This window comes from Brassica rapa, chromosome A06 (assembly GCF_000309985.2).
Source record: "Brassica rapa cultivar Chiifu-401-42 chromosome A06, CAAS_Brap_v3.01, whole genome shotgun sequence".
Classification (NCBI taxonomy): Eukaryota; Viridiplantae; Streptophyta; class Magnoliopsida; order Brassicales; family Brassicaceae; genus Brassica; species Brassica rapa.
In genome coordinates, this window is record NC_024800.2 from 22,092,950 (window position 1) to 22,115,399 (window position 22,450).

At 37.0% G+C, this 22,450-nt stretch overlaps 1 protein-coding gene across 2 annotated transcripts; it reads right to left on the bottom strand.

The window, feature by feature from the left end:
- Window positions 1-1,487: 1,487 nt before the first annotated feature.
- Window positions 1,488-21,599, bottom strand: LOC103874343. 2 transcript variants are annotated; one of them, XM_018659862.2, is made up of 47 exons: window positions 20,147-21,598; window positions 19,991-20,068; window positions 19,803-19,915; window positions 19,636-19,729; window positions 19,486-19,529; window positions 19,245-19,313; window positions 18,899-18,960; window positions 18,410-18,617; window positions 17,928-17,996; window positions 17,775-17,854; window positions 17,508-17,657; window positions 17,265-17,328; window positions 16,271-16,372; window positions 15,935-16,147; window positions 15,726-15,859; window positions 15,494-15,635; window positions 15,201-15,281; window positions 14,993-15,094; window positions 14,572-14,627; window positions 14,387-14,489; window positions 14,120-14,293; window positions 13,926-14,042; window positions 13,571-13,815; window positions 11,749-13,304; window positions 10,464-11,647; window positions 9,857-9,985; window positions 9,616-9,771; window positions 8,964-9,530; window positions 8,811-8,882; window positions 8,059-8,460; window positions 7,768-7,951; window positions 6,968-7,688; window positions 6,768-6,884; window positions 6,179-6,452; window positions 5,741-5,854; window positions 5,540-5,623; window positions 5,196-5,246; window positions 4,908-5,087; window positions 4,509-4,822; window positions 4,069-4,410; window positions 3,917-3,980; window positions 3,381-3,527; window positions 3,185-3,289; window positions 2,979-3,089; window positions 2,792-2,896; window positions 2,543-2,612; window positions 1,488-2,449 (listed from the first exon to the last, which is right to left on the bottom strand). In XM_018659862.2, the coding sequence occupies exons 1-47, from the start codon at window positions 20,241-20,243 to the stop codon at window positions 1,758-1,760; spliced, it is 10,338 nt and encodes a 3,445-aa protein (XP_018515378.1). In that variant the 5' UTR covers window positions 20,244-21,598; the 3' UTR covers window positions 1,488-1,757. The 2 variants fall into 2 exon arrangements, with proteins under 2 accessions (XP_018515378.1, XP_009150998.1); XM_009152750.3 differs by having other exon boundaries at window positions 1,758-2,449; window positions 17,241-17,328; window positions 19,477-19,529; window positions 20,147-21,599.
- Window positions 21,600-22,450: the final 851 nt, after the last annotated feature.

Consider the following 22,450-nt stretch of genomic DNA (forward strand, 5'->3'; position numbering starts at 1 on the left):
AACTTCTGAAATTATCCAGTCAAATACAAAACTAACCTATGACGACTGAAATGTAAGTCGTCTAGGTTCTTTGGAATTTTTTTTGAAACCAAACAATAGTAGACGACTTAACTTTCAGTCGTCTCAGGTTACAGATTTCAAAGTCAATTGCAAAAATAACCTCTGCGTTGACCAGACGACTTCCAGGTAAGTCGTCTACAGCCAGACGACTGAAAAGTAAGTCGTCTACAGCCAGACGACTTCCCAAGTAAGTCGTCTGACGAACAGATCTGGAAAAAAACTCGATGTCATACCTTAAATTGGTGAGATAAGTTCCTTAGCATACATAAGGCTTCTCCAAGCACACAGAATCACAAACGGAAGTCACCCACCCATAATCGTTAGCTTCTATGACTCTATGAACCATAAAAATTTTAGAATCAAAATCTTGGGTTTTTTTTAGCTCATTGTGGAGAGAAAGTGAGAGATATGTTGTGCTTAATTCACAAGAATGGAAAAAGAAGAAGGGTAAATCGATTTTGGGAGCATTAAGAGCTTCAAATTGGTTGTTCATGGTGGTTGTGGTATTGATGACAATGACAATCTTGTAATTACTTGAAGATGATGAGGGTGAGAGAGTAAAAATGTCATTTTCGAAAAGAAAAAAAAAAAATTGATGGCATTTTCGTAAATTATATGAACTTGTGGGGTGAATAGGGCAAAACCAATTTTCAAAAAAAAAAGAGGTTAGTTTTGTGTTTGACTTTAAGTTGTAGGTCAATTTTGCAAAAATCCCACTTTTTTATACATCCCTAATCAGTAAAAAATTAAACTTTGAAATATTACTAAACCATTTTATAAATAGTTGAAATATTTAAATAATCAAATTTTTATATTTAATTTTACTACCGGTATGAAAAGACAAACATTTCGTTACTCAGAGAAATCTTTGATTTGCCACCAAAATGTTTTCATCATTTAAGACGAGATGTTGGCAATTTCATATAGTCTATGTTTTCTGATGAATATTAATGAAATTGAAGGTCAAATGTTAAGAAACATTAGATTGTCTTTTCTCAAAACAAAGACGAAGTTGAAAATTTTAATAATTGATGAATAAAAAAAACAAAAAGAAAACATAATGAATATCGAGTGTATAAGAATTTTCCAAAAATATATTTCGTTTGTGTTTCTATTTTTTCAAATGCAATAAAAATCATATGGATTTATCAAAACAACTTTGTTATATATAAATAATTTAATGTTTAATTTAATTTTTTGAGAACATAAATAATAGTTTAACATGCTAATTTTTGAATTAATGTTTATGTATTAATAAAGATTTCTAAGATAATTATGTATGCATGTATGAACCAAACACTTAGTTATATTATATTTCAAATCAACCCAAATAAATAATGAATTTATTAATTTTATCAGCTTGTTAACTTAATCATAAATTCATTTTAAATTTAGACTGATTTAAAATATAACATAATTCTATGAGATAATCTCTATAATATTTTATTATTAGTTTTTGCATTTAACAATGAAAATATTGTCTTAAAAAATAACAAAGCAGTTAGCAACACAACGAAATTTTCAAAAATATTGAAATTCACACCCACAACTAAAAATGGTGCATTTATAGCCAAAAGGCCCAAAACACAGCTGCAGCGAGTTAGACCTAAAGACCGTTGCTTATAGTTTTACAAAACCTCTCTCATGTACAGTGTCCAAGTTCTGTATTCTATTCACTCGGTTAAGCAACTTCTGGTTTAACTAATGTTGCTTCTACTTAAAACAAACTGACTATGCCAGCTCCTGCTTTTCCCAGTTTCAATAGTGGATAACAACACACTCAGCAACTCTTCTGCTTCTTCCTCGGATGTAAACTCTAAGTTGGTCTGGAGAAGCGGCTGAGCTGAAGCATCGTTCCATCGTTTCCTGCTCGGACTACTCTTCTTTTGCTGGTTCTGTCTCCAGTTCCATACACCATCTGAATTGCTTCCTATGATGCGGACAACTCCGCCGCTGCAGTCTGTGTGTATCACGCTCTCCAAACCGATCTCTCTTTCGATATTCCACACCAAATCTATTGGAACTCCGAGGAATCCCGGTTTGCCAAAATCTACCAAGCTGGGGCTGCTTAGAACCAATACCAGTCTCCCTGTGATTACAACGAAAGCTCCTTCTTGCTTGAGTGCTTTGCATTTGACCAGCGTCTCGCCTTTGAACTTCAGGGCATCTCCAAACTCCGTAAGTACTGCTGTCCCGACCGCTTCTTCCCATGAGTAAGGCCTTAGAGGTTGTTCTCTGCTCAGAGGCCTGGGAAGGCGAAGCCTATGCCTTTGGAATCTTATGTTATGAATCCGGCTTCGGTTTCTGATACTCTGTGCGGTTTTTCCAGTTACCTCAAGGATACTAGCCGCTGGTCTGGCCACAACTCCAGTAATCCCCAAAGCCATTCCTGAACCATTTAGAGTCACCCACAATTAACATGCATGAAATTACTTAGCTAAACACAAAATGACTTTGGTGATGGTGCTCGCTGAAGTAGTACCTGATATGACCCCTGGAAGACCATATTTCTCAGCTCCTCTTATAGGTGATTGAAGGAGACCAGTGAGTCCCTGTTATGAACATTGTGATGGACTCTCTTTAAGTACAGTTCAAACCAACGATGATTTTCATCTCATCGATAACAAATTGTTATCAAAAGAAATTGAAAGAAACAGTTCGGCTGCTTTTTAAAAGCCACTACAAGCATGCTTAATTCTTTATGCAAGATCAAAGGGTAAATGAGATATACCTCAAACACTTCACCTATAACTCCTTTGCTACGTGATCCTTCGCCCAATTGCTGCTTTTCCATCCTTGCAACGTCATGTTCACTGAAGGTAAATGCAACAATACCCTGCAACAAATTAAAAATTCTGTGAGTTTTGCTTAAAGGTTGCGACTGCAATATAGATTTTGAGAAAACAAATGCGTGGTACCTTGTGTGCAGCTTTACTAAATTGAGTGGCAGCGTCACTTAAAGCATAAACAGTGCTACTCAAGAGACTCGTTGTTCCATGAGCCATTCCTTGAATAATTCCTGCGGGGCTCTGTTCAAGTAAACTAGTTTAGAATATACGCCAGAAGTAACAAAACAAGACACATTAAAGGAAAAACGTTTAAGTAACATGAAAAGAATTATCACTTTTGAGACACTCCTGCTGGGAGCAGACAGGAAATCTTTGATTCCAACCGCAACATTCCTCGCAAACCCCATGGGATTACCAATAACGCCAGCAGAGCCAAACACCTGCGTTAATAAGTGAATACTATGACTGCTACAAGCTACAGCAACTCAATAAATAGAACAGCAAACGAAACTGGTGTTTCCCAGTTCTTACCTTGTACATCTCATGAAGAATTTGACGGGTATAGTGCCCAACAAGGATCTCCTGAAATGATTCCCAACTAGTCATGTGATGAGCAATTGTCAATTGCTTGAGATGTATTCGAGCACCCTCGACATCGGCAAGAGCCATAAGACCTCTCTGGAATCGGATCATAATGATTCAGTTAGGCATTAAACACAACATAATTTAATCAAGAATTATAGCAGGGCATTCTAAAATGCAATAATGATTTAACATTTTATTATATTTAACCAGATCCAAGGAGAGGAGGAGAAACTACAAAAGGTTTGTTTTCAAGTCCCTAACCTCTCTCAAAGCCATAAAAGCTCTTAACTAGAGAATTAATTCAAAGACCAATAGTATGTTCTTCATTCCCACTATTTATAGCCTATCAGGTCCCAGCGTGAAAGAAAAGTCTATCAAACTTAAAAACCTAACGTAACAAATAATTTATTCATTGAATGTAAGCAGTATCATATTTATGCAATATATCTAATGGATGCTTCAAGAATAGTGAAGGTACATACATGGATAAGGGACTCCCCTGAAGTAAGAATGCCATTCCTAAGCATCCAGGGAGCACTGCAGAAGCTGTCAATACAGAGAGGACCCATGTGAATCTACATGTAGATAGGATACAAAAAGTATATATCTCTTGACAGAACAATTTCTAGCTCACCTTAATGTAAACTTAATAGGAGTTAAGTCGAATGTTTCAACATAAAGTTTCCTGTGTCTTCGAGCCAACAAGTGAATATGCTGCCAAGGAGCTCCTATCGGAACCACTATAGGTAGAGATACAGTGCTTCTCTGGCTTTTGTTAAATACAGGAATGTTTCTTGCATGTGGTGGAGCATCGTCCAAACTTATTTCTTTGGAACCAGTGTCATAAATCAGAGGATGTACTGTTGGATCTGAGAGAGGCAAGAGCCTAGCCTGAGAATTAGGAAGCACTGCTTTTACGAACTCCAACAAGGATAGTAGTGTTTGTAGCTCGAGCTCAAGTCCAAATTCACCAATCCTGCATTTGTTTAAAGAGAAACGGAGATTTGTTAACCAAAATGTATATAATACAATGATGTCTGTGGTTACGAAAGAAAATTATACCATTAATCATACCTTATATTTATGTACTCGAAAGAAACTAATGAAACATCTTTCTTCCGCCACTTTGCTAAGCCAATGTAGAGTACAACATCACGGGTATTACTCCTAAGTTGCTCAACAGATTCAAAAAATCTTGCTTTATCCTTAATACCCCAATCGATAGGAATGCTTCTGTGGTCATCATTGAATGACAATATGACAGGATACGAAGAATTGTGAAGTGGGTTGTCTATCTGTAATGAAGAGATATGAAAGGAAAGCTTCTGCTGATCTACACTTTGACTCAGATCAAACACAACATTTGACGCACAAGCGTAAACCAGTTCCTGTGAGGAAGCATTATGGAGTGTTATAAGAGTCTTATGATGTAATATACAGGTGCTTAGCTTTATATTTTCCGGGGATGGTTACCTGTGGATGAGAATTAACCAAAGAAATACCAATGCTTGGCAGGACAAGCAAGAACTTCTCAGTGTAACGGATGATATTATCCGTTTGAAGCTTTTGCTTTCCCTTCTCATGGAATTTAGAGTTAAACGTTTCCTTTATATCTTTCATGGTGTGATGGCCTGAATCTACAATTCTGAAAACCTAAAACAGACGAAAATGGACAAGTTGCATTAACAATATACAGAAAAGACATCTGCGTCCTCAGAGAGTTGGTTAAATAGAGACATTGGCATCAGAAAAAAAGTGTACCTTTGTAGCTCCTTCAGCACAGATAGATAGCAGCAATGTCCTTTCAGGTTTCTGAAGCACGTCAAATGAAACAGTTAACTAGGTGTGAAAAGAAGGACGAAGTTTAATTCTGTTATATGGTTTTATTTTCAAGCTATTAACTTGTCATTGTAACTTCAGAGCCATCACTCATTTATTTGTCTAAAATCTGACTCTAGACAAATTTCATGCGAATTTTTTCCCAATTTTCACTAATGAGGGATAGGCTAGATTTTTTCTGCTCATAACTGGTGCTCAAAAAAGCATGCTGAAGATCCTTTTCTATGCCAGAAATAGAAAATGACTAAGCGGTTTGTGATATATACCTCAGGGGTGGAGCGCAAGTGCACTGTAATAGGTTGTCTAGTTATCTCAAATGCATAAGAGCCTATAACACGATCTCCAGGCACCTATATTCGTCAATAAGAGGAAACACGTGAGAGAAAGAAAAAAAGACAACGAAAAAAGAGAAACGTCAACAGGTCACGAATGGCTGAATTGTTAGAAGCGGAGATGTATCACCATACCTCAATGGTCAAACGATGAGGGTAACACGGTTCATCCCAAGCATATGGGCAAGACGTGTAAGGATGAACTATGGTATCAAAAGTTTCACATTTTTGTTGATAAACCCTCAGCCTCTACCATCACAGAAAAATAAAGCAAAATTCAGTTCCTTGTACGAGTAACCAAGGGTTTCAAAATCAATATGATATTATACTTAAGTCATTCAGAAGCGAGTTTTCTAGTGCCCCTATATTACTTTCCTGTTTCCTAATATTTCTATTTTTACCAACAATTTCACTTGGGTCCCAAATTTACATGCTCCAGTAAAGACATAACTACTAGCATAACTCACACAGTAGATACCATAAGAAATCAAGTACAACTAACTGTGAACTATAGAGTAATTACCAAAGCTATTTAGCTGGATTTGTATAACCATCAATTATAGCATAACTGACCTCATTCGAGAAATTATCAATCCTGTAAGGCATATAGCCCATGTCATCATCTGATAATAGAATAAAGTTTGTCCCGACATTTCCATGGACACTCCCTAGAAGCTTTTCATCTCCGCTTGACATATTGGCATTCTGAACTTCCACCCGCACCATGTTGAAAGCTTTATTAACATAGTTCCAAATCTTCAGTTGAGTATCACCTAAATGATCTGGCAAGAAGCCGCCTGACCATTGCCATCCAGGCTCATTTAGACGGATTGAAACTAGTAATTCCCTGTTCATATAGAAAAGTAAGTGGCGTACATGTAAAAATCTTTTGACTGTACAGGTATAAAAAGTAACAACATTTTCAAATGAGTTCCATTTCCAGCCAAGTTAACAGGAAAGCAGGCATAAAAATAAAATTATAACCCAAAGAAAATCAACCAGAATTCAAGCATAAACAGCTACATCAATAAGAAGCGCAATATGAGAAATCCTTGAACTACTTTTATATAAGATGACAAATGGAAAATTGAATGCACAGATATCAAGAAAACCACTCCTTAATACCAGAAATAATGTTGTTTTAAATAAGTAAAAAACTAACCTTGTAGTATCTGCCCACTGAAGCTGAGAATGCTGTCCAACAGCCAATTGAGAAACTAAATTGGTCCCCTTCTGCTTGTAGCACAAGTTCCGGCTGCATGAGTTACAGATGATGTATCTGCAACATGGGAATATTTTTCATGGATACGTAAGGAAAATAATACAGGAGAATATAGAAAATTTGGTGGAACTATCTTTTACCGTGGTTGGAAAGTAATTGCTTGCGTTCTCCCTGCCAATGCACCACCAAGAATAGAACACGTAACAGATAACAAAGATGATTCACCAGGATGTGGTTGTGGGACAACTATATTTGTTGAACCACCAGGTGGAACAAGAGGAAATGGAGCAGACCACAGAGAGTGTGGGCTATCTGAATTATCTGACCCTGGCAGGTCCTTTTTGACACGGATACTGCTGTCACTGGCTCTGGAAATAGGGCACGGTGAATAAATGCATGCCTTTACTTTGCCAGGCTCATTACCTTGGAAGCACACCTCCCTTAGACTTTTTGAAGAAAGACTTCGCTTGCGAACAGTTGCCGAGTCTTTTGGATATGCTAAAGGGACTTGCCGAGTCGATGGAGTCGCATGTCTATCCAGAAATCTCTCAATACTGGATGTAGTATTGCTGCACTCCGATGAAGAAGGACTAGAAGGGGAATCCGCATTTGGAAATTTATCTAGCAAATCTTTATCAGAAGTCAAAATGCCAAGACCAACTTTTTGACTCTGAACAAAATGTTGCTCAACAAGGTTGTAGCAGGATGGAATTACGCTGTAAGCTTTGGCTTCATTGGTGCAGTCCGAAACAATCAGAGGAGTCCCAGTGCAGTTATACAATAGAAATGGGACAAAGATGAATACTTCCCGTGCCCCACATGTTACATCCATTGTTTTCTCACAAGATACATAAACGGAGCCTATAAGACAAAAAATATTTTTATCAAAAATGGCTCAAAATGAATAGCCAACTCTAAAATATAAAATAATAAACCTTACCACCATCGGGGTATGAATCAAAGCAAAGAGTTTCAGTCTGAGAGAACTTCCCTCCACTGAACTTAGCCAACGTGCTAAAAGTTTCTGAGCGTGGAAACTTTAAAGATGATGATCTAGAGCCATTTAATTTGAACTCAAGGACCAGGTCATGTGAAGGATCAATATGATAGAACGGAGTCTCCCCCTAAAAAGATACATTTTCTCGTCACATAAAAAATACCACAATAACAATACAAAGACACAATTCAACTCTATTTTCAGAAGGAAATTGTATGGAAATATCTCGCAAACCTCAGAAAGGGATGCAGTCTGGGTGATGCCACCACTTTCTATAGAAAGTGATATTGGTTCTGGAAGACAGCTGCTCACAACAAATGGAGTACTTAAAGTCACTTGATGAATGAATTGCTCCCTTGATTGGTCAATATCGTGCAACTCCCGGCCAAATGATGCTGGCAGGCTAGAACTCTCAACAGATATGCAACACCGAAATGGTTCATGGCTAGGGTGACATGGATAACAGGCAAATGATCGGCGAAATCCTATCCTGCTATCTTGAGAAAGAACTTTAGAGATGCTATGAGCTTCACTCCACAAAAAAGAATCTCCCAGGGGACGCCACCGCAGACGACCAGATTTAGCCAAGTGTAGAGGCAGTGGAAATTCTTGACCAGGAAAGATTGGATCGAGAATCTGAAATAGAATGACACAAGGTTTTAGAGAAATAGAACTGAAAAACAGAAACAGAGATAGCTCTTTAACAAGGAACCTAGATCCTTGTTGACTTGTCCAACAGCATTGCCGTTCAAGCAAATCCCAAATCAATTCTCCTATGCCCTCTTATTCCCTTAGCTTATTTACTTAACAACCCTTAATGCAAGAAAAGAAATGAGATAAATCTAAACACTACGACTCTAGCCGACTGAATTTATGATAACAAGCATGGACATATAAATATTATGAACCCTTCAGCTGGACATGATCCCATTTCAAACAAAAGTCTGGCACGTATAGAACAAATTAGCATATTAAAATTCAATAACCTTCGGAGAGACGCCAAATGGAATATCAAAGCGAAGTTCCAAAGGCATGGAGGTGGAGTTCAAAATTATTACCTGAAAAAGGGAAAGATCATACACAGAATCAACATTTATAAGAAAAATTAAGCATATCAATTGTAATGAAGTCATACGTACTGTTGAGTATACTCGTATCAACTTGCTCTGCTGATGCAATGAAACCTCAAACACAACAGGAACAACAAAGCTGTTTCCAGAACCAGATTTACTTGCTTTCCCAACATTATTACTAGACTTGGATGTTTTGGAAAAATCAACCTCAAAATAGGAAAGGCCAATTCGATCCATTGAATGAGGAGGAGAAGCAAAAGATGTTCCATCAAGTTGGACCTTCATATAATGGTGTGTGGCATCACCAGATTCGCAGCTAAAACAACCAAAATGACTTCGACGTCTATCAGGGATAAGTAGTGTGTCACTATTATCGAGATATATGGGAACAGAGGAACCGGGTTGCACAATATTCTGAGCCACCGGAGCTGACATATTGAGCAAATGTGAATTACGTCCTTGGAAAACTTCGAACCCCAAAGGAAGAGAAGTTAAATTTTGAAGTACATAGGGAGAATATCGTTCTGTATTGGTACTCTCGGTGCAGTGAACTGACAACCTCTTATCGTCAGGAACATCATCTGTTTCCATCAATTCCAAAGTGTTCAACATCTCAGTTATCCTGAAAATGCACTTCAACGAAAAAGGAAAAAAATGAACATATCTGGAGAATTACTACACAAAAAGTTAACGGGCAACAAACTATAACTCATCTTACCTCAAAAAGAGATTCCGTTAAGTTCACATTGAGCTGATTTGATGATGCAACAATTACTTCAGTAAGTCCAGCGTTGTTCAGCAAAGCATTTGCCTCGAATTTTCTGGATAATTTAATATCAAAATTCCAGGGCTCAATAAAAGGCTCCCACAATACCTTCAGCATAAATTCAAGGGTGCTTATCAGCATACTACCAAAACAAAAATACAAAGGACAGGAGGATTCTGTTTCTGCCTCATACCTTGTGCATATTATTATAATTCACTTCAAGGTCACATGAAATCAAACTCTCCACATTATTTTCGGTAAGATTAGCTTGCAGGAGAAAGTTTCTCACAATAACTTCAAGAAGCCGACCGCTACATCCCCACTGCATGAAAGTCAAGACACAAGAGAAGTGTTAGCAGAAGTAGCTGAAGTATTGCATAAACAGTGCAATAGCTATAGCTGGTGAGCTCACAGACAATCATGGAGAAAAAAACATGCTTTAGAAAGCGGATCCCAGATGAATTTGCAACACTCATCAAACTAAGTTTCTCATCAGCGAAAAAGTACCATCAGGTTCATAAGCAGACATTAATTGATCACGAAGAACAAGCACATACAGTAAAAGGCATGAACAAATAATATGCAAACGCAGCACTTGATGAACTGAGATCAGTTATGCAGTGTGTACATAAAACATTAAATCAGCATGCAGAAATCAAGTAAACAAAACGAACATGTGAGGACGAACAAGGACATGGATTATGGCACAAAGAGTTGGCAACACAGTAACAATGACATATACATAGGCCAAGTTAAATAATATTGACAGAAAAGTATCAGAATATAAACCACAAGCGTACCCTTCCATCTGATAAAAGAAGAGACGCTTCTCTTATCTGGAATTTCATACTTATGATTCCTTGAAAACTTGGTGAAGATGGCGTCTCAGGTGCATCAAATGTAACTCCGTTCCAGAAAGATAATACTTGATGAGATGCATGCATCTCTACATTGTCAGACAGTACCCCAACATCTATGCTCATGATTTTCTTCTTATCCATCTGAATACTAGTTTCTACAAGTAGTTGTGACGCCCCAAATAGAGAGCAAGACCTGACAGTATCAATCCCGGATATTGCAAGAATACCATTGAGCTTTTCAATCTTATTGCTCAGTTTAACATCTCTCCCAAGAATAGAGAGTTCACCGCTCCTACTAAGTGCAGTGACAGAGACATATTTACAGTATCTCCCTTTTAAGGTTTTGATATGCTCTTCCTCAGATCTCTCGTGAATGTCAGCTGCCATGAACCCTGGAAATTCTGTGTCGCTTATGCAGAGAGGAAAATAAATCGTGACGCCAATAATCTCTGATCTTGCAGCAAATGCCATAACCTCACAAGGGTTCTCTGATACCCCAGATTGCACGCTCAAAACCCCATCTGTATTGTCACAAGCATTCCTTACCCCTTCAATCGAATCATGCATATCTAAGTTACTGTCTTCCAGTTTCTGGGAAAAAGATGTAAGAAGCTCAATAACTTCAATCCAATCAGAAGAGTGTAACCAGATGTCCAGGGATGGGATAGAAAAACAGAGTTTATATTCATTTTCGACCTCTGCCATAAATCTGACTTTAAGCGCTGAAGGACCCCCATTTGCATCGGTGCATCTAGCTAACATGACTGAGCTCAGCAATGAATAAAGCCCAATTTCGAAACATTGAACATCCAAGCTCGTAGGAAAATTATTTTCAAGGTCCCCAGAGCAAACAAATTTCAAATCAGCCTGGAGCACCGGTTGGGACAGCAGTGTTCCAAGATCTTTCCGATGCAGTTTTATCATCAAAAGATTGACAAAAAATCTGAAGTTTAGAAAGTTAGCGAGGGATTCAAGGGGTGCAACTGCCGGCTCCTGCTTTAGACGCATCTTCGTATCAAGAAACTGGGGAACATCAGACACGAAAAGATTTGATTCCTCACCAACTAAAGAAAGCTGATCAACCACATCAAGAAATGCCTTAAACCCATCCAAGGAATCTGAATCTGCAAAAAAAAAATTATTATTTATGCATCACTTGAAAATACGTTATCACTCTAGGAAGAGACGAAGAGTAAAAGTTAACATGATGGGCAACACCACCTACCATCTGCAACGATTTCACAAACTTCAACCCTTGACATAACACATGCCATATCTGATAATGAATCGTGATCACAAGGTAATCTAATCCATGCGTCAGCAATAAATCTGGCAGCCAGAGTGATACTTCTGCACACGGAATCCTTCTTGAATGTTGATATGCCATTCTCCGAAAGAAGCAATGATAGCGACAAGTCCCGCCCAAATATGTTTATACAATCGGTTCGCCCTGCTACTTGATTACGTGGAATAACACATTCCTCCGGTATGTGCTGCACCACATTGCTCAAAGCACACTCTAGAATAAAGCTCATATATAACTCTTGTAAATCAACTTTCAGTTGCCGGCAGTCGTCATTTTCTACAGGAAGAATCACAGTGGAGTCCAGAATCTCAATTTTATAAGTAATGGCAAGCTCAGAATGAGCCTTAGTGCACTCAGTAGCTTGTGGCAATGACTGGAGGCCTGACTTTGAAGTCCAATCAGGAAGCGTGAAGTATCCAATTATAATGGCCAGATATTCCGGTGGCAAAATGCAGCATGTGTGTTGAATACCAATACTCACTTCAAGCTCAGAACCAGAAGACTCCAAATTCCTCTTCCTTACACGTAGGTTCAAGACCGGCGAGACATCTGTTAATGAAGCTCTCCAAAGAAATCCGCCAAAATAGTTGGTGAACAATGATGACTCCAGCATCAAGTCTTCGGCAGTGGCAACCAAATCAAAACAATCGTCTGAAATGGTAAGCACGTATCTGGATACTGGCAGTATAATAGTCCCAAAAACACTCGAAGAATCATGGAAATGCACATTGGTGTTGGAGACATGCACATCAACTATAAAGAGACTGGTCTGGCTAAGACCTCTGGAGAACGAAAGCTCATTTAGAGGACAATCACAGTTTTGTTGCAAAGTACAGCTCTCACATTCGCAGTTCAGACCTATGTCTGTCCCATCCTTTTTATTCTTTAGCTTAAATGACTTCCTCCAGTCAGAAGAAGAATAACAAAGAGAACTATCTAGGGTACCAAGAGAACCAGAATTGTAAATGGTCATAAATGGATATTTGTCCAGAGGAATGGAGCCACAAGATCTATTTTCAATGAAGTTTGAGAATCCAAACCGTTCAAACCCAAGCCGAGGAATTTCTGTTGGAGTATTTGTGTCTGCAGGAAGGCTAGATGGATACGTATCCGCAGAAGAGATCTTATAGGAAGTTATCTTGTCCAAAAAACTTGTCAGCAAACCAAATATGTATGGGTAGCAATGGAGTTCAGCGCCCGTCCAATTGATTGTATACTTGTGAGAAACAGAATTTTTACTTCGGGAGACCTTGCAAATTAAGCTGAGAACAGCTTCAGGAGTTGTGCCGTTATCAGTAATGTTGGTTTGACCGCTACTTTGAGCATCCATCTCCTGTCCGCCGGGAAAGAACGACTCGAGTACATCCCCTGATGAACATAAGATATGACTATGAGCTGCATCTCTAGAGGAACGAGCTATCAGTTCCAATGCTTTTATACGGACCGACCACTCTTCAAATTTAGTAAGTGAATACCTGAAAATTACGATTGTACAAGAGAATTTGTCAGGAACCCAAGGTTCTACAATATTTAACAACTGAAAACCGAGAGGAAAAGACTAGATATACAGTTATCATAAGACCAACTTTGTGTATAATAAGAAGCATGAGAAGATATTCAACTGCTTGGCAAAAACAAGCAGACAACAGATATACAACAACACAAAAACACTGCATTCATGCTTTCTTAATAGCTGGAGATTAATATGCCAGTGATACTGTAAAAAGCATTAAATACCTACCAGAGATCAAGGTGTTGTAAAGAAAGAATAAGCATTGTGCTATTTACTCCTTCATTTTCAAGATTGACGTGCAACCTGAAAAGTGCCAAGTTGGTATTGATGGTGAACCGAAAGATGGAAACGGGGTAAGGCGGAACATCTTGAGCTCCGCGATCCTGAATATCAAGATATTCAATCACAGACATGACTCCTTCAAATACTGACGGAGAAAAATGTACATTGATCGTAGACAGAGTAGCTTCAATCTGAAATGAATGAAACGGCAAAATAATCAATTCCAAAATGTGGTCTCCACTTTTGACGCCTCTACAAAAGTACACAGCCACCTTAGAAACTGAAATTAAATTTTAATTACCTCCAATTGGTTCAATACTGACTCTTCCGGAATTAAACAAGACGCTAACTTTATAAGTAACGATGTTTTCTCCACAAGGGGAAGTTCTTGTAAAGATTGAATCTTCGTCAGTCTCATCTGCACAAGATGCAGTTGTAAGAACATCTATGATTACTTATACAACTCCAAAACAAAAATATATATACATATCATACCTCAAGGTCACAGATGTTGATCTCAAAATGGTCATAGAAATCTTTGACTTGAAAAACATCCAAGGCTACAATGGAACTTTGTAAACCATCCCCTATACCTGGCTGCATTCTTGGACTTGGGTTAAGAAAATCTGTGCTACTGGATGTGATAGACAGAGATTCCAATACCAGAACCTGTACAACGGAATGCGCAGACGATAGAATAAATACTTAGAATGATAAAAATAATAAAAACCAAGGAACCAAATGACTATATATGCGAAATACCAGATTATAGCTTTCTGATTCAACCAATCGTCCAGGGAAACATATGGTAAGATCTTTTATGTCCAAGTCCCATTTCACTTTATTTCGGCTTGATAAGAGGTATCTATGAAACATAGCACAAATAAGCACCATAATCAATGAGGATATGAATCTACACCTACGTTTCCACAGAGGAAAAAACTTACTCAGTTTTAGCCGCCAATCGCGTTTCATTTTCAAGGCCATTGAGTGATGATAGAACCTGAGCGACATAGGAGAATGTTATATGTTTTCCATGTGAGGCATCTTTCACCAAATAACTCGTGAAACCATTTATAATGTCACAAGAGGAAATCATTTACAATAGAAAATAGCCACAAATCATTTCATTAAATTGCTTGGTCAGTTCATAAAATTTATCTATAGCATTCACATGTCCAGCACAGTTAGCAGAATCAACTTTCAGACTTTTGATTACTACGGTATTCAAATCACGGACACAAACTGACATTATATTTACACTTAACCATACTTCCTTAACTGTTGTTTGTCGAGAACTTCATTTGTTTTCAGGACAAACATTAAACATTACGAACATGTAGGAGATTTAGTGAAATAAGAGCTCACTCTTTCATGCTGAAGTTTGAAGGCTCTTGAACCAGCGAAAAATTTGCTGACAGATAGAAAGAAATCTACATCGTAAGCGGCTTCAAGTGGTTGAAGGGTGACCTACAGAAACAAAAGGGAGAAAAGCTATAATTAAGTCAATCCTACGGAAGAAAGACCTCGACTGGAGAAAGCAATGGGTTTGTCCACAAATGTACAGTTAGTTCACCTTTACTGACAATGCAACATCATGATCTTGAGACAAATCTAGCCGCACTCCATACGACGGTTTCATTTCCAGTTCATCACTCTGAGACATGAAACATTCTAATTCAATATGTTTACTGAAAACAACGTTAAAAGCCCTAAAATAGATTTCAATAATGGAGACGAAAGAACATATGTTACAACTAGATGGTTCATATCACCTTATTAAGTAAGCATTAGTCTAATATGTTCATGATCTCCGATATTAGTAATAGTTAAGCATTAGTATTAGTAACAGCATATTGAGACACAAACCTCTTTCATGGTTAGAATTTCTTTCCCATTTTGAGGATAGACCAGCCTTCCAGAGATAACAGAAACATTGATGGCTGTAGATTCTTTCCAAGACTTGCATTCAACAATCACCCCCAAAATGTCCAACTCTGTTATAGCTTGACTGTGTAATTTAAATAAGACAAAGAACAAATGAAAAGAAGAACCATTAAATCAGAGATCATGACGAAGCAATTGAGAAGTTGTAACTTACCCATTTATATGCTGCAAAATAGCAGAAACTTTTTGCACGTCGAGTCTAATGAAGCACGTACAGATCTGACCAGTTGCACTTATAATTCTAGGAGATGAAGAAAGAGGGTCAAACTTTGTTGCCTCGTGTATATCCTGCAGTAAATGAAGAGTTACTATGATGTCCCGCAGAGTTTTGAAGCTCCATTGGTATATAATGGTACGGGATACCTTGACAATTTCATCAGAAACAACACCAGAAAACTGACTAGAATCCTCTGTGCCTCCGGCACCGAGCATTCCCCGTGACAACCAATTCAACCACCCACGCGACTGATTCGATGTAGGATCATCACTCTGTTCCTTTTCAGAGACACTCTGTTCCTTTTCAGTGCCAGTGGCACCAACTTCTCCCATGTTTACAGCCAATTCTGAACAAGCTTTCTGCATAATAGGATTCAAAGCCCAAAGGAAGATGAGGAAATGCCAGTGCTAGGGGATAGATATCTGAACAACCTTTGGCATCTCTTTAATAAAATGCTACAACAACAACCTAAATTACCGTACCTGCATCTCACCTTCTGCTGCAGACCGATAACTTAAGATATCATCAATGTCAGACTTCTTCTCCATTTCTTCCAGCCCCAAAAGAATTTCCTCATCGATTGACTGCAACCAGACGCATAAAGGACACCCATATTAGAAGACAAGCAATTTGGCAAGAAAAACAGGCATCACATCAACTCATCTTCAAGTTAAAAAGGCTACACATTATGTATAGCGCAAAGCACCGTGGCAACATGTGATGCGGACTAAGGCACCAAAAAGTTTAGGAAAGAGAACTATGTATTTTTTCAGGCAGCAATTTCTGAACAACTACATTTCCCTTGATGATAAGCTCTTATAGAAAAAAAAAATAGATGTTTGACCAAAAAAAAAAAGAAAAAAAAATAGATGTTAGAAGAAAACAAAATATTTCTTCAATTTCATTCTTTTTAAAAATGTATGATGCAGCCAAAGGCTTAGACCTAGTCTCTGCAATTTCTACATCTGATTCCAACACACCAGCAAGTATAAAAGTTCCCCAACACTGCTTAAGCTACCTATGAAATGGAACGATTAAACCATTTGTACGGATGCACGTGCTTACGATAAAAGATTTTCAGACAAATGTTAAGTCTTTATCAAATATTCTTCTATATTATCTTCTCCTTACCAACAGAGCAAAATGATGAACCACCTCATAATATGTTTCCCAATGAACTTATATCATGTGCAATGTGCTTCTCAACCAACCACTACCCATCCATATACATGTTGAAGTACATTAAAGAACAAAACAAATCGAGGTGACAAACTACCTATGCTTCCTATTTTTGTTAAAGCATGTAAAAGATAATGAGGCTTTCTACGCTCTATGTTGAATTCAACAGGCTAAGTTAGGCAGTCTCATGCAGTTAAGCAAGTAGAAGGACAAGAAGCAACATAATGAAAAAGCTAGATACATCTAATCAGATGAGGAAAAGAAAATACTTGCCTGTCCTTTGCGAAGAATACTTGCCTGTTCTTTGCGAAGGAAATCCAGCTTTATCTTGTAATAGTTTATATACCTCCTTCGCATTGTCCTGTATTTTTTCACGAAACAAAAGTCTGAAAATTAAGCAGATTGCTTGAATACATCACAGTATTATTTTTCTACTTATGCCATGAAACTGAAACTGATATGTGATTACCCATCATCTAACTTAAGATCTAAAAAGATGTCTAGAAAGTATACATGAAGAGATGTCAAGATAGTACTTACATTCGCTGTCCAAGAAATCTCCATGAAGTTTTCCAAAGTTTCTTCCGTACTTCAGATATAATTGATTTTTGGGCATAACGCCACCAGAGTCTCTGCCACTCTGGTGGTTTCCTCGATAAGGAACTGGAGCAGGGGCGATACCGCCCATACCTAACCATTAAATTATTCTTTAATCAATAGTTCTAAGCGTCACATAGTGCCAGATAATAGAGCTAAGTCTCCGAATAATAACGTAGGGGAATGATCACTACCCAAATGAAAGGTTACCTCTCACGCAATTGGCTGGTTTGTAAGTAATCTAACAGTATAAGAATCTGCTGCAACTGAAATTCATTCAGAGTCATGGCCTGCAATGCATAAGTGGAAGTTAGAATGAGTATCTTAGCTCATAACCCAGTACAGGAATTTCTGAGAACTAACCACATCAGTCAACTTAGCGCTGATAGAATACTGAGGTAGATCATCATAAAGCTCTCCAGATCGATTGACCTATACAAAGAAATGCATCAGGCAAAAGACAAAATGCATATTTACACACAGAACACAAATGCACAAGTAATAGCTGACGCGTAGACATCAATGCCTGTTCTGTATACATATTCTATCTTTAATCAGATAGTTCCACTACATATAATATCTATACGGAGCTGACAGTGAACAATTATAAAACTGGCAGAAACGCAATGCACATAATTACTGGTAACACTGATAGATATGGATGTCATCAAAACTGCACTACTCGAATAAATAAAAAAGTTCAGCCTGGAACTATGCCCTTAGTTTATCACAAAAGGAATTAGCTAGAGCAAGCATGCAACGCCCTGGAGCAGCAACAAAGCTTTGATGAAAACGACAGATGTTAAACACACAGAAAACTAATGACACTATTTTAGCTCCATTACCGATAGTGTTACACAAACATGGACTGGCTTCAATAAATAACCAAATTCATCGCTTAGCACTTTCGCTTGGCACCACTTGTCAAAATCTCCTTTTTTATCAACACTTAGAAAGTCCATGTCTCCTTCATACTTGTCGCAATAAATTTCCAAAGCTTCAACCTCCACACGTTTATTCACTTGCCCCCCTCTCATCCTACCAACGGGTTTTCTGATATTCAACATAGACGCCATGTCAAGATATATCAGGGTGCGCATATATCAACTACAGATCTTGACTATGCCACAAAATTATTAGTTTAAGGAAGAAATAGGTATTAAAGAAGAAAATATAGTAAGTAAAGATTCCAGTTGCGAATAGTGGGATATGGTCTTTGCTGTCTCAAAAATTTAATTTAAGACACATCCCTTACCAAATCAAATGGACAAGGAATCAACCACGAAGTGTAATACATTTTACTAAGTGCCATAGAAGGTTTATCAAGAAATTACCCAATGGGGTTTTGCTTCGAAACTGTCAAACTTGAAAACCGCAATCCTAATACAACTTGTTCCTGCAGACAGCAGTTTACAGTCAAACATATGAAAGTGGGAGAGTAGACAACCCAGACAATGATTCAAGTTGTAACTTTAGTGAATCGCAAGAAAGACTGAAAGTAAATTAGCATCATCCAGATGATAAACTTGACGCTATCTAAATTTGTATCCCACAAGATAAATAACTATGCTCTCACGGATGAACCAAGACTACATCACATTACCGATGTATATGGAGAATACTGAAATTACAAGCCTATATTCTAGTAAACCAATAAAGCTGAAGAAGCAGGAGACTTACCGATTCATATTGTGCATCAGAGTACACGATGTGAAAGTTTTTGATGGACAGTTGAATACTATCAAGAACCTAAGCCAACAAAGAAGGAAAGTTAAGACAGTAGAAAGACGCAAAGACAGGAGCGACAAACTCATCCACAAGCAGGAAGATCAACACTTGCTCAAAAATTAAAACACATCATCAGACCGAACATAACATGAACATTTTAAGATGCCTAAATTTAACGGTTCACCTGACTCACCTTAGCTGCAATATATGACGTAACATAATTCCCTGCTGGACTGTCTGGAAAAGATAAAAAAAAATTGAAGGGGTTGGCCAAGTCTAACATAGGAGCAGAGCAATCTCTACAGACAAAATATTTTAGTAGAAGAGGAAGTAAATTGCTCACCAAAGACACGCTTGGACAATTTCGCCAGTTCTGCAGCAGCAAGCTTAGCTTTCTTGCCAGCAAACTCTCTTTTCTCAACCACATCTGAACTCCACTGCAATAACCATGAACAAGGTTAAGTAAGTGCAAACACTTGTCTTGTATACCAAATTAAAAAAAAAAATCACCTCTTGATCACTGCGTTGTGTTGCGCTTATAAAGACATCTTCAAGTTTAATGATGATAGGCTCCCAGCCAATCTTCTTCCATGGAATCTTAATACTCAATTTCCCAACACGTCCTGAAAAGAACAATAAAGAATTAAAATTAAAAGCATCATCCTTTGTTACAAAAAAAAACCATTAATGTCACAAACCTTGCTTAAGAGCAATAGGCAGCTGCAAATAGTCAAACGCTTCAAGAATCAGCTCCACGTTCTCCAACAAGACTTCCTCTGCAGCAGATTACAAGCACAAATTGTAGGTAAATCATTCAATAAAGAGATCATTCCAAACAGAAGAAGAGTGAATACCATTCCAAACAGTGATCTTGAGCTGCTCTCTCTGAATGTCTTTGATGTAGCGACCTAAGTACCCCAACAAAAGCTTTTGCACAAGCCCTTCGAACATCTTTCAAGAAACCTCTATTTCATTATTCGAATCGAGATATCGAATCTTCTAATTAATACTCAGACGGTGGTCGAGGAGAGATCGTAGGGTTTTTCCTCCGCCTCGAGACGGGAAAGGCGGTGTCTTTTTGCTTCTCTAACAAGCCGAATTTTTTTCAGTCGGTTGTGTCCTCTCGACGCCGAACCAGACCAAACCTAACCGATGTTGGTTGCACTAAACCGACGCCGCAGTGGTCACCGCAGCTACGACGTCTAAACACACAGCGATCACCAAGGAAGCGCGTTTTGAGCATTTATATGGGCTGGTTAAAGTAAATAGGGAGAAAGAGTATTATTGAGATTTTGGGCCTTTTGTGGGCCTAATCGGGCTTATATTTTACATTGTGTTCCTGATGCTTACTAATTTTACTAATTGTCGGCTGTCAAAGATGCATTGTATATGTTAAACTAAACTATAGATTTTGAACGATTTATTTATTTTCAGCTAATCCGCCAAAAGAATAATATTGGAATTACCTGCTGTTTTTGTTTATTCTTAAAACTATAAAAATAAATATACTCAAATTATTCAAAAATATATTTCTTAAGAGTTCCAAAATACCCAAAGTTAGATTTCCAACCTGGATTAGCAAAAATTCGGATAATTATTTTAGATATATAAGCTTTACATAATTACATTAATCTGATGTATTACCCTTTTTTTTGTTATGTTTTACATATATATATTGTTAAAGCATCTCAAAATAAATTGTAAAGAAATTGTAGTTTTCAACAGTATCACTCATGTAGTATTAAAAAAAACAGTATCACTCATGTATTGTACACGTAAGTTAGTTTAATGCAAGACTTTGACATGCTATTTTCCAAATAATAATGACATTTTCATAGAATTTAGTTATATAATAAAGTTGACATTTAAATATAAAACCGATCACAAGCAAATATATGTGATGAAAGTTTCTTAAGAAGTTTTCAAAGTATTTTATTTGAAATTTCCATTTTTCTTTCTTTTTCAATTTAATTCTATTTTTTATTGATGAGATATTCTATGAGTATTTTCTAATATAATTAACCTGATCTTAGCTATGAAGCCAGTTTTCTTACGTTCTCAACAATGTCACTCACACAATACATAGTTTGGTAAATCAGTTATAGAAAACTTGACGTGCTATTATGATCTAAGAGCATCCCTATTACTAAATTTATAAGGGGTTCACAAAGATTCCCAAAAAAAATATATTAAAATAATGTACAGTGATAGAACCTGCATCTCTCCAGCTTTTCCTAGTGAACCTGTGTCTGACGAGTTCATCACTGTTTCGCGGATCCCATAACACGTGGCAGCCCGCGATTGGTTCGATTTTTTTAAAAAAAATTAAACAAAAAAATTAATAATAAAAAATTATAAACTTGAACTTCAAGAGGGAGTTCACTAATGGGATGCTCTAAGAGCATCTCCAAAAATGAACTCTATTTTGAAGTTTCTAAAACTCTATATTTGAAGTTTAAAGGTGTTTTTCTCCAAAAGTAAAACTTCAAACTCAACTTCAAAACTATTTGTATTTTATAATATGGTCCTTATATTTATCATAACTAATTTGAATTTCTAAAAAAATTGTAAATAACTAGCACATATATAAACATATTACAACAATAATAATTAATAAAATATTATATTAAAATATAATTTTTTAAATAATTAACTTAATTTATAGTATTAAACTTCAAGCAAAATACCATATTATTCCATAAAGTGATTTTCGTAATGCATATATGATCTACTAGTGCATTTCGAAGTAAAAATGGTTCTCCTCATTTTTAATGTGTATATTAGAGATAACAATTATTGAAATCGGGTGATATTAATACTTTTAAATACATAAGATCAGAACAAGAAAGTAAAAGAGAAACATAAAATATTACTAAAAGACTAAATTTTATTGATGATATTAATACTCGTGAATATATTCAATATGAACAAGAAAAAATTATACGAAAAGACATCATCATCAAGAACAACAACAACCATCTTCAGTTACACAAAAAAAGTTGGACAATATTTGAAAATTTTGAAGGTTCCGAATCAAACTTACCTGACTATTAGTGTTGCTGTAATATTAAAATCTATGTAATAGTTATGTCTTCATGTAATTTTTAAAAAGTTTGTTTGTTAAGTTTCTTTTGTGTATTTTTGTTATCTAAATCTAT

Coding starts and splice junctions, on each gene's coding strand:
- LOC103874343 (XM_009152750.3), bottom strand. CDS start 20,243: ATGTTCGAAGGGCTTGTGCAAAAGCTTTTGTTGGGGTACTTAGGTCGC. Junction 4,411..4,508: donor TTCGAGTACATAAATATAAG/GTATGATTAATG, acceptor AAACAAATGCAG/GATTGGTGAATTTGGACTTG. Junction 2,450..2,542: donor TCTTCCAGGGGTCATATCAG/GTACTACTTCAG, acceptor TAAATGGTTCAG/GAATGGCTTTGGGGATTACT.